The sequence below is a fragment of the Lemur catta genome, chromosome 5, assembly GCF_020740605.2.
Source record: "Lemur catta isolate mLemCat1 chromosome 5, mLemCat1.pri, whole genome shotgun sequence".
In the NCBI taxonomy this organism is placed as follows: Eukaryota; Metazoa; Chordata; class Mammalia; order Primates; family Lemuridae; genus Lemur; species Lemur catta.
Genome location: NC_059132.1, coordinates 4,955,563 through 4,967,850, shown reverse-complemented (window position 1 = coordinate 4,967,850; position 12,288 = coordinate 4,955,563). Strand labels below are relative to the sequence as shown.

At 47.9% G+C, this 12,288-nt stretch overlaps 1 protein-coding gene across 1 annotated transcript; it reads left to right on the top strand.

Moving 5' to 3' along the window:
• Window positions 1-1,457: 1,457 nt before the first annotated feature.
• On the top strand, window positions 1,458-11,982 carry GFRA3 (GDNF family receptor alpha 3). Its single transcript, XM_045550885.1, has 7 exons — window positions 1,458-1,740; window positions 5,281-5,373; window positions 6,661-6,973; window positions 10,194-10,297; window positions 10,465-10,599; window positions 10,970-11,058; window positions 11,280-11,982. Exons 1-7 carry the CDS (start codon window positions 1,482-1,484, stop codon window positions 11,367-11,369), a joined length of 1,083 nt encoding a protein of 360 aa, XP_045406841.1. The 5' UTR covers window positions 1,458-1,481; the 3' UTR covers window positions 11,370-11,982.
• The last annotated feature ends 306 nt before the right edge of the window (window positions 11,983-12,288 follow it).

Sequence of the window (12,288 nt, the reverse complement as noted above, 5' to 3'; positions counted from 1 at the left end):
ATAGAATTACCATATTACCCGGCAATTCCACTCCTAGGTATATACCCCAAAGAATCAAAAACAGGTGTTCAAACAAATACTTGTGCACGAATGTTCATGGAAGCACTATTGACAATAGCCAAAATGTGGAAACAACTCAAATGTCCATTAACAAATGGACAAAAAAAAAAGAAGCATATTCATACAATGATATATTATTCATCCATAAAAAAGAATGAAATACTGATACATGCTACACTGTGGATGAACCTCAGAAACAGTCTGTGAAGTGAAAGAAGCCAGATACAAACAGATCATATATTGTACGATTCCATTTCTATGAAGTATCTAGAATAGGTAAATTCATAAGCAGAAAGCAGGTTGTTGTTGCCAGAGGCTGAGGGGAAGGGAGGGTGGGGAGCGACTTTAAGGGACATAGGTTTCCTTTAGAAGTGATGAAAATGTACTGGAATTAGTCAGAAGTGATAGTTGCACAACATTGTGAATGTTCTAAATGCTACTTAATTATATACCTTAAGAAGGTTAATTTTACATTGTGGGGATAAAAAAATTAATAAAAAGTTTTTCAATTGAAAGAAAAGTTCATTATAAAAGGAATCTGGGTGGTATGGGAGGATGGGTTTAGAAGACGGAGTCAGGGAGACAGGAAGGAGGCTTGGCAATAGTTCACATAAGAATTGGTGGTGGCTTGAGCCAAGGAGGTCATGACAGACATGGAGAATAGTGGGCAGATTCCAGACAATGTTGAGGAGTTGACAGGACCTGTTGGATTAAACACATAATATGAAATAAAGAGAAGAATTAAGAATGACTCCTAGATTTTTTGCTTTGAATGATGGCGTTCTATTACCCCATGTTGGAGACCCTAAATCCTAGGATGCAGGGCTTGCTCCAGGGCTGAGCTATATCCAACTTACGTATTTCTGAGTGAGAGACAGAGTCAGATAGCCCTTTCTTTCCTTCTGGCAATAGCTCACCACCCCAACCCCAACCAGTTCCCACCTTAAGGTATTTTAACATGACTTTTAATGGAAGACTCAAAGTTGTTACTAACTGTCATTTAGCACTCCCTTGCCCGTTCTCAACTCCCTGGCTATCACGCTGGCCCTGCTTGTGGCATGGCTCGGCTGAGGGCCGTCTTCCCCTGTGCCTAGTAGTGTCATCAGGCTCAGCTTCAAACAGCTGTCCTCTCCCTCCCTGGGGCTGAGCAGCCTCTCTTCAAAGCCCCGTCTCTTCTTGGGCTTTATCTGTTCTGTCCAGATTGTGACAGCTACAGACGTTCCAGTCCTGCTGGGATTCTTTCTCTCCATACTTATTCCTAAAGGACTTTTGTGCTTCCCTAAGACTTCCTCAAGGTTTCATGAGGAATACCCGCCACCCTACTTCATGACTTGGTAGTCCCAGACAGCCACTCTGACCTTACGTGAGCCTCACCTGATCTCTCCCCGACAGGCGAACCCCTTCCCACAGAGAGCCGGGTCATGAACAGCTGTGTCCAGGCCAGGAGGACGTGCCAGGCTGATCCCACTTGCAAGGCTGCCTACCACCGCCTGGATGCCTGCACCTCTAGCATAAGCACCCCACTGCCCTCAGAGGAGCCTTCCGTCCCTGCGAATTGCCTAAAGGCAGCACAACAACTCAGGAACAGCTCTCTGAAAGGCTGCACATGCCACCGTCGCATGAAGAACCAGGCTACCTGCCTGGATATCTACTGGACCATTCACCGTGCACGCAGCCTAGGTGAGGCCCCCATGCTAGAGTGAGCTAAGCCGGGGAAGATGGCTCCTGGGGGTTGTTTTGTGATCCTGTGGGATACGGGCCACACGGGAGATTCTGATGGGATGCTAATGAAGCTCTGCATTTGACATCAGTGAGAGCTCCGGGAACAGAAGGGTGTGGGGAAAAGAGTCTTAACCCATAAACAGGCTCCAAAGACCTCATAATCCACAAGTTCAGAGAGACTGGGAGGTAGCATCTTGGTCCAGCCTTTAACGGGAAGGATACTCATTACCCAGACAGGAGACGGTGAGAGAGAGAAGGCACAGAAAGAGCCCGAGAGAGGAGCTGCGCTTGACTCTTTCATAGACCCCTCTCGTTAGTAGTCAGCTCTGCCTGGACTGTGTTGTGGGAACGAAACGGTGACTTGCCATGAAAAGGTTTAGTTCTTTCTCATGTCCTGTATTGGCTGTTTCATGTGTCATCTTCATTCTGGGACCCAGTAGCTTCTATCTGTGGTATTCCCTTCTCATGCCAGAAGGAGATGAGCATTGGCAGAACCATGTGATATTTTTAAAAGCTTCTGTTCGGATCGTACATACACTACTGCTTACATTCCACTGACAGAGAAAGTCACATGGCCAAGCCCAACAACACTGGAGTGGGGAACTATGTTCTTCTGCAGGGAGATATCAGAAATCACGTGGCAATAGGTGAGGATCTACAATCTTATGGGAAGGGCAAAGAAGCATTGGAAATAATAATACAATCTACCATAGTTTACCACTTGGTCAAAATATTCATTTTCTTCTCTTCCACAAGTAAAATACACCCACCCACTTCTTTGGAAGGAAGATTCCCTAAAAGTTCTATCCAAACATGACATCAGGCTTCAAGTCTAGGATGTCATGATAGTTTCTGTATTGGGTCTGCATGTGGCTCCTCTTGATCTAGAAACCTGTGAACTAAAAAGACAAGTCAGCTGCCTACTGCACATACTCAGCGTACAATAATGGAACAGGGTCAGGACAGCCCCAACAAACACTCTCAGAAAGGGGAGGAATGGGAGGCACACAGCAGACATTGATTCTTAGCAATCTGGAAATCCCACTAGACAAATGCTGCAAATCCTGGGAATAGGGATTGTTCTTTAATAAGGCCCTGTTTTGCGCTATGGGAGTAGCTGCCCTGTCTCCTGTCTGCCAGGGCTCTTGGCCCAGCCCTCTGGGAGGTCCTTCCTTTTCCATATTCTCTTTGGCCACATTTGGAAAGGGTACTGGGGACCACAACCTCCCTGAGAACTGAGCAGCATTCTCAGCCTGCTTCTTGCCTGATGAATGTTGGAGCATTTAAGTCTCAAATAGTCACGGTCTCTTTTAATCCATGCTGGTAGCTCTTAGCAGTACAACACACTCAAGACATAATTGCTTCTTACATCTTTAATTTCTATCATCTCATGTGCCAGTAGCCGTTCCCAACTCAAGACATGCATCTCTTTCTAGACCTAATTAGAAGTACCTTGCCTAATTAGAAGTACCTTCTGTGGGAGAGCCACTACTTTAGTCTTTTTTCCCTGAGTACATTTGAGCAACTGGCAGGATTTATTGGGTACCATCTTAATCAATTGAGATTTCCACAAATGATATGATAGCCACACACTTGATTTGGTCTTTTCCCTAAGGCTGAATTGTAATCAAACATATCACTTAAAGCATTTTATTTTTATCTTTTACTTTTGAACATGAGAAACAGTTGCATTTCTTAATCCTGCAAGTCCTGAAGTTTCTGGATTCTCTTTTCCGTTTCCTCCGTACTTGTGATCTGGCCAGTTCTTTTCTGAGCTTATGTCTTTCTTGTAGTACCTTGCGGAATGCAGCCAATAGCAATCAAAACGTGCTGTTACATATAACCTTCCTCTCAGTTTCTTTCCCTTACAGCACAAGCTCATTCAGCATATCATGTTCTTTCTAAGTTATCGTGGCAACAATTTTACCAAATGCCTTGCCACAGCATAATAAGGACTGCCATCTTTCCAGGCCCCAGTAACAGCTTCTTCACCACCCACTGCCCAGTCCCCAAGCCAATGCCACACATATTAAGTTTTTTTGTTACTATAACACTCCACTTCTAGGTACCAGTTGTATTTTTAGTAAGAGTTTGCTAGGTTATGCTGCAGTAGCAACCAGCCAACGCCCAAATCTCTGGCTTTCGACAACAAAAATGTATTTCTTGCTCTTTTTACACACGTGCTGTGGGCTTCCTGGGCTTCCGTGAGTTGGCTGTTTCTGTTCCATCTGTCTTCTTCATCTGAGGATCCAGGCTGGTGGAGGGAAAGAGTCACAGCAGAACCATGTAAGGGTTCTTAAAGCATCTGCTCAGATGTGATTTACATCACTCCAGCTCACAAGCCACAGGCCACAGCATGCCATATGGCCAAGCCTGCCATCAGCAGGGGTTGGGGGATTATACATCTCTCACAGGGGACATGAAAGTTACACGGCAACAGGTGGGGATACAAAATCCTCACATGGGGTGAGTAGCAAATAAATGGAAACAATAATACAGCTCACCCCACACTTCTTGTTCCCTGCTTTCTACTCCTTATCCGAATCACTTTTCTTTCAGAACTTCCCCTGAGATGAGACCTCTCCGAATCCTCTCACCTCCCCGCTTTGACCTTGGGAACTCCCAGGTCTTCTCAAGAGTCCAGCCCTTCCTCTCATTTGCCTGACGGTATCCATATCCCTCCTCTCCTAGAGACGCACTCACAAAGGCTTACTGGGAGACATCCCTGAAAGTTTACCTCCCTCACCTCTTTTCCCACAAGATTAACCAACATTTACTGAGCACCTACTTCTCATATGAACTATGCAGCAATTTTATAAGACCTAGCAAGTCTCTTTAAAGAGTGCACAGTCCCATGGGGGTGACTGAAAGAGATGTGTTTGCTTCAAGATCATTTGTCTGTTTTTCTTCTGTTTCTCTCAGTCAGGTTCAGTTCAGTACCTGGGCTCGCTCCCATTTTCCCAGTATGCCGTGCATCTCCATAGCCAAGCGGTCAGGCCTGGAAGGGAGAGTCTACCACTGTCTCTTCCCTAATAGCAAGAGAAAACAAATCAGGGTCCCCTTGCCTGATTTTGTACCCACAGGCAATACGGCCGGTAGTTAGGAGCAGACTCTGGAATCAGATAGGCCAGATTTTAAATCCCAGCTCCACTTCTTAGCTTACGTGAGCCCGAGCCAGGTACTTAACCTCTGTCATCCTCAGTTTCTTCTTACCTGCCCCAGAGTTTTTAGGAGGATGGAATGAGATGGTATACACATCTCACTTACACTGTGGTGCCCAGCACACAGTGTGCTCAACAAATGGTAGCTTTTAGCATTCTTATCGGTTTATCTGTGGAGCCCAATCTACACCTTTATGGCCCTGCGTTTTTCTCATCTCTGCACAGCTGGCAGCTAGTCCGGTAGAGGCTGTGCCTTTTCGTTTCTCCAACTTCAGCCCCTCCCACTCCCACCCCACCCTGGCCCTCAGCATTCTGGTGCTTCCCACCTTGTCTCTAGGTGACTACGAGCTGGATGTCTCCCCCTATGAAGACGCAGTGACCAGCAAACCCTGGAAAATCAATCTCAAGGAACTGAACATGCTCAAACCAGGTGTGGAGGGCAAGCCCAGGCTGTGGAGTGGGGGGCTGGGCCTGGACCCCAAGAGAAAGGTGGCTGGGGGGAGCACAAGCTGGGAGGCTTATGGGGGAGAGTTTCTAGCCCACCGGGTGATGAAGAAGACTGTCAGGGTGGAAGTCTGAGCTGTGGTACGTGGTCTGGTCTCCCAGGAGTCATCTGAAAACAACAGTTATTAGGGAGGCATTTGAAGAGAGCCCATTAGGGCTCCCTGTTTCCAAAAGGCGGGTCCCTGCAAAGGGTTACGGTGGGAGTGGCAGCAGTCTCGGAAAAAAATGTGCTGAAATGGAGTATTTACCCACATTTGAGGCAGCTAGGAAAGTAGCTTTTTTCCCTGAAGACTCAGAAATTGCTTGTTTTCAACTATTCTAATGGGATGGGCGAGGTGTTGGGCAGGAGAAATAGTGAGAGAGAGTCTGACTCCGCACAGGGGTGATTCAGGGTGGGGAGCCATCAGTCTGGCAAGGACTGGGATGCATGTTTTTCAGGAGAGCGAGGGTGTGAGTTAATTGAGAAGGAACACACACACATGCACTCTCTTTTTGAGAGAGATGTGAGCTTTGCTGTGTAGTCAGTTCTATATATTAGAATTAGTATTTTGAGGAAAAGGCAGAGAGATTTATAGACAAACTCCTAGTTACAAGGAATCAGTGGATAACCTGTTCCAGTTGATTTCCTGGTTGCTGGAATATTCTATTAGAAATATCACCATAATTTCCTACGACTCAGTATGAAGAACAGAGTATACGTGAATCAGAAAATGAGGGATGGGCAGGTGACATTAAAACTGAACAGAATACACAGGTGCCACCCAAACCAGAAACCTAAGTAGAATTCGGTTGCGTCTGTTTGGGACATTCAGAAAGTGCTGTAGGATGTTGCCGGGCCTCTAGGCTGTGATGTCCACCACCAGATCTCACTGCACAGCGGTGAGGAAAGGGTTATGGTTATCTGAGCCTTCTGGGTGCTTGAGTTCTAGATAAATGGTTGTTAGATGTATATAGACGATGACGATGGTTATTCTTATCATTGTACTTGGTGAAGATACGGAGTAGGATGGGGGAGGCTTTGGAATACAGATACAGTCTCTGGGCCGAGGGAAAGCCCTGGATTAGGAGTGGCTTTATTCGGGACAGTCCTCCTTTTTCTGCTACCCTTACTACCTTTCTTGTCACATCAGGGGTTTTCCGGGGTTCCTAGGGAGCCTGGGCTGCAGGAGTGCAGAGGATGCGGCCTGGTGACTTGGTGCCCTTTCCCCCCCAGACTGGGACCTCTGCCTCAAGTTCGCTATGCTGTGCACTCTCAATGACAAGTGTGACCGGCTGCGCAAGGCCTACGGGGAGGCGTGCTCCGGGCCCCGCTGCCAGCGCCAAGTCTGCCTCGGGCAGCTGCTCACCTTCTTCGAGAAGGCGGCGGAGTCGCACGCGCAGGGAATGCTGCTGTGCCCGTGCGCGCCCGCCGACCGCCGCTGCGGGGAGCGCCGGCGCAACACCATCGCCCCGCGCTGCGCGCTGCCGCCCGCCGCCCCCAGCTGCCTGGAGCTGCAGCGCCTCTGCCTCTCCGAGCCGCTGTGCAGGTGCGGGGCGGGGGCGGGGGCGTGGCACACGCCACTCCTTCCTGGCCACCTTCCTGTGCCGGGCTGGGTCGGACCCCACAGGGAACTGTGGACCGACACACTGGCTGCTTTGCCAAGTAGCCACCTTGGATAGTTTATGAAACTTTTCTCAAAAAGAATATTCAGATTTTTTTTCTTTGTGTGAAAACCTCAGGAAATACACACAATGCATTTTTAACATAGCTCAAAATTCCATCACTTGAAGATAATGTACCATACTTTAGGGAGCATTTCCTTCCAGTTCTTTTTCTGTAACAAGTAGACATCTGGGAATACATTTGTGTCTCGCATTTTTTCACTTATGGTACACATCTCACAAGCATTTTTCTGTAGAGGCAGTAAGGAGTAGTGGTAAGACAGGCTGTGAAGTCAGACAGATGTGAGTTTAAATCCTCGTTCCCTGTAATCTTCAGCACAACACTTAACCTAAAATTCCATCACTTAACCTAAGGCTCTGTTTAGTCCTCTGTAAAAACTGGGATAATAATGCAGACCTCATGGGATTCTGGTGAGAATTAAATGACATAATTTATGTGGAGTGCTGAGTTTACTGGTGCAGAGTAAGGGCTTCACAAATGGTAGTGCTTATTTTTTCATTTACTGTCCTTTAGCACTTGATTTTTATTTTTTAAAAATTATTTATTTATTTTTATTTTTGAGACAGAGTCTCACTCCATCGCCCCAGGCTAGAGTGCAGTGGTGTGACCATACCTCACTGCAATCTCAAAATCCTGGGTTCAAGGGATACTCCTGCCTCAGCCTCCCAAGTAGCTGGGACTATAGGTGCACACCAGCATGCCTGCCTAATTTATCTATTTTCAGTAGAGACAGGGTCTCACTCTTGCTAAGGCTGGTCTCAAACTCCTGAGCTCAAGTGATCCTCTGGCCTTGGCTTCCCAGAGTGCTAGGATTACAGGCATGAGCCACTGTGCCCTGCCCTGGAACTTGATTTTTAAAAGCCTGCATTGTATTATTCCATTTTATGGATGCCCCACGCTCTAACCATTCCTTTATTGTTGGATATTTAGTTGGGTTTTTTTGTACTGCTATAAATCATGCTGCAATATTTTATTTATTTATTTATTTTATTTTTTTTTTTTTGAGACAGAGTCTCACTCTTGCCCGGGCTAGTGTGCCGCGGCGTCAACCTAGCTCACAGCAACCTCAAACTCCTGGGCTCAAGCAATCCTTCTGCCTCAGCCTCCTGAGTAGCTGGGACTACAGGCATCTGCCACCATGCCCAGCTAATTTTTTCTATATATTTTTAGCTGTCCAGATAATTTCTATGTTTTTTTTTTTTAGTAGAGACGAGGTCTGGCTCTTGCTCAGGCTGGTCTCAAACTCCTGAGCTCTAACGATCCGCCTGTCTCGGCCTCCCAGAGTGCTAGGATTACAGGCGTGAGCTACCGCCCCCGGCCAATCATGCTGCAATAAATGTCACTCTTGTTATTTAATCTTTGTGCACAAATATAATTATTACTTAGGATGTGTTGCTTCTAGTGCCATTATCAGATGACAGGACATGAAGATTTATAAGGTATTTGATACATATTCTCCAGGAAATCTGAAATTCTGATCTGGCTTTCTCTGCTTTCTTGGGATAAAATATTTGCCCAATCGAAGTCATCATCCATTCAAGTGACATTTGCTGACAATAACCTTGGTTTGCAACTTGGTTCTACTCCTTCTTCCTAACCTTGGGCAAGTTACTTAACCTGTCTGACTACCACTTTCCTCATCTATAAACTGTCACATAGTCAGGGCCCTCAATAATCGTAACACTAACATTTACTCAGTACTTACTATGGGCTGGATACTGTTTTAAGTATGAAACATGTATTAGCTCATCTAAACCTCACAAGAGCCCTATAAGGTAGATGCTATTATTATTTTTTATCATCTTCAGTTTACAAATGAAGAAACCACAGCAGAGAGAGGTTAAATAACTTCCTCAAGGTCAACCAACTAGTCAGTCAGGTTTGTTAGGTTAGATTTGGTATGCAGGGGTTCTAGCCCAGAATCTATATTCTTTTTTTTTCTTTTCTTGTTCTTTCTTTCTTTTCTTTCTTTCTTTTTTTTTTTTTTTCCATGTAGACAGGGTCTCACTCTGTTGTCCAGGCTGGAGTGCTGGAGTGCAGTGGCACAATCATAGTTCACTGCCTCAAACTCCTGGGCCCAAGCGGTACTCCCACCTCAGTCTCCCAAATAGCTGGCACTATAGTCACGTGCCCACCCTTCTAATTTTTTTTACTTTTTTAGAGACGAGGTCTCCCTATGTTGCCCAGGCTGGTCTTGAACTCCTGGCCTCAAGTGATCCTCCCCCTATGGCCTTCCAAAGTGCTAGGATTACGAGTGTGAGCCACTGCACCCAGCCCAATCTGTAATCTTAAGCACTCTGCTCTATTGCCTGTGATTGTATTAGTAGTTATTACTATTACCGAACAGGTCCTGGGCTAGGCGATTGAGATATTGTCTCTGACTTCAAGGAGTTCACAGTTGAGTGGGAGTAACAGAGAAGTAAACCTAACACAAGGCAAAATGTAATGAAAACTGTAGAAATACATACAGAAAAACATTCCATCACCCAAAGAAAACTAGCTTTACTTAGCTATTGTAGGATGAATGTTAATAATAACAATATCTAACATTTATTAAACACTTAATATATATTAGGCACTATGCTAAATGCTATACATGCATTCTTTTTTTAATTTAATTTTTAAAATTTATTTACTTTTTTAGAGACAGAGTCTTACTATGTTGCCCAGGCTGGTCTTAAATTCCTGGGCTCAAGTGATCCTCCCACCTCAGCCTCCCAAGTAGTGGGGACCGTAGGCACATGCCACCTAGCCTGGCTTATACATGCATTTTCTTATTTCATCTTCACAAAAATTCATGAGGCAGTGCTATTATCATCTCTATTTTACAGTTTAGGAAATAGGTTGAAGAAGCTGCCTGAGATTTCATAACTAGGGCTTGTGGAGCCCAAATGCAGAGTGCTCTGCGCTGGGGCCTGGGGTGAGGGGGCATTGAACTGTGCTGGGGCAGCGTCACTGAGGAGGAGGCTGGGCCACGCTCTGAAGGCAGAGGAGGATTTGTCATGACTTGGGCATGCGAGGCCAATGGGGCGGCAAGGGTGAAGACTGCAGGGATCCTCCTCTTGAAATTTCCCTTCTTCCAGATCACGCCTGGTGGATTTCCAGACCCACTGCCATCCCAGGGACATCCTGGGGACTTGTGCAACCGAGCAGTCCAGATGTCTACGCGCATACCTGGGGCTGATTGGTGAGGCTCAGGGCACGTGTGGGAGCCACAGGGTGGCCAGACCCGAGGGGGAGAATGCTCTGGAGGCTGCACCCAGATGGTGGGCTTCTGAGCTGGGTGGGGAGGATGGCAGCTGAAGTCAGGGTCGGTCTAGGCCCTGACAATCCCTTCCACTCTTCACCCCACAGGAACTGTCATGACCCCTAACTTTGTCAGCAGCGTCAACGCCAGTGTTGCTCTCAGCTGCACCTGCCACGGCAGCGGCAACCGGCAGGAGGAGTGCGAACAGCTGGAGGGCTTCTTCTCTCGCAACCCCTGCCTCGGTGGGTGCACTACGCGCCCGGGGCCTGCCCAGCTGGAGCCAGGGGAAGGGAAGGAGTCAACTCTGTGGCCCAGGCTGGTTCTGTCCATCTCCCTCAGACAGAGCAGCCCTCTGCTCAGCACAGGCTTCCATCCCCCAGCCCGGGCCTTTCTTCCTTGTCCCTGAGAAACCCCATACGCCGCCTGTCTGGGCCCCAGGGACAGCTCCAGCTCAAGGAACAAGCAAGCGGAATGAGACAATATCCCATTTCCACCTCCTCCCCACCTGCTCCCCGGTATCTAGGGTCCTTGTGGTATCCCCTTCCTTCCTTGGGAACCTAAGAAATCCCCTGCCACCATGCCCTTCCAACGTGCCTTTTCTCCTGTCCTCAGCGGAGGCCATTGCAGCCAAGATGCATTTTCACAGCCAACTCTTCTCCCAGGACGGGGCAGACTCTACCTTTTCTGTGATGGAACGCCAGGTAGGGCCTCCTCTGTTACACCCTCATTCCTTCACTGGACCAGCCGGGGAAACCCAAACCGGGCAGACAAGGGCTTGGGTAGGAGGCTGCCCTCCTCGTTAGCACGAATACCATAGATCGCTAAGGGACACCTCAGGGGAAGGGGGCTGTCTTGACCGAGCTTGAGGTAATGAAGGGGGTGAAGATGGTCCCCCGAGCTGACTCTTCCATTTCTTCCACAGAATACAAACCCTGCTCTGAGGTCACTGGCCTGGGCGCCCTCCCTTGTCTCCTGCACACTTACCTTGATTCTGCTCCTGAGCTTCTGGTAGCTGGCCGTCCCCGGCGGCCCTATGCCCCTCCACCACACCCAGCCGGACTTGCAGCCTGCGAGGAAAGGACGGCATCAGGAAGGAGGTGCAGTGCTCAGTGTGGTGACCCTGACCCCGCCCAGCATGTCCAGTTGGCTCCAGATGAGGTCACAGTAGAAGCCAGGGGTTATTACCTGCAGAGCCTTACTGGCTGGGTTCTCGTTCCCCCCACCCCTACCTGCGCTTCTGATTCATGCTGTTTCTCCTTAGGACTTGGTGACCACAATTTAGCCATATCTTCTGGTGGTGACCAGCTCTACCAAGCTCTCTCCTGATCCCTTCCTCCTGCCTACCAGGATCACCCAGAGTCTAGCAAATCAGTCATGCCCTTGCATTTGCCAGGTAGGCAGGGCTGGGTGTTCCGAGGTAGCCTAGAAAGATGTGCTCCACTGTGAGGAAGGCTGGAGCAAGGCCCCCGCCCTCTGGTCTCCTCTGAATGGGGGGTGGGAACCTGCTGCCTGCACTGCTCTGCTCCCAGATCCTGCAGAATATTTGGGCATCGGGAGCTGGAACCTTTGGGCCTTGCTTTATTCCTACTACTGTCGCAAAGTTCCCCTGGCCTCTTGGATCATGATTAAACACTTTTACTTAAGACTGTGCTCTTTTCCCATTTTCTCAAATTGTGAATTTATCCAAAACCAAAGGGTGTTACAGACAAAAGAGCACAGACCAGGTGAGGAAGAGACATGGCAACCCTACCACCAACTGCTATGTGACTTCAGGCAAGTCTTAGAGTCCCTCTGCGTTCTAGACATGGAGTGGGAAGAAAAAACTCGTTTATGTGAGGCTGTGGGCCTGCGATCTGTCCCAGCTGCAGCTATTTCTGGGATACTGCCTGGGTTCTGCCATAGCAGCTGAGGTGGGGCCCTTAGTCAACCAT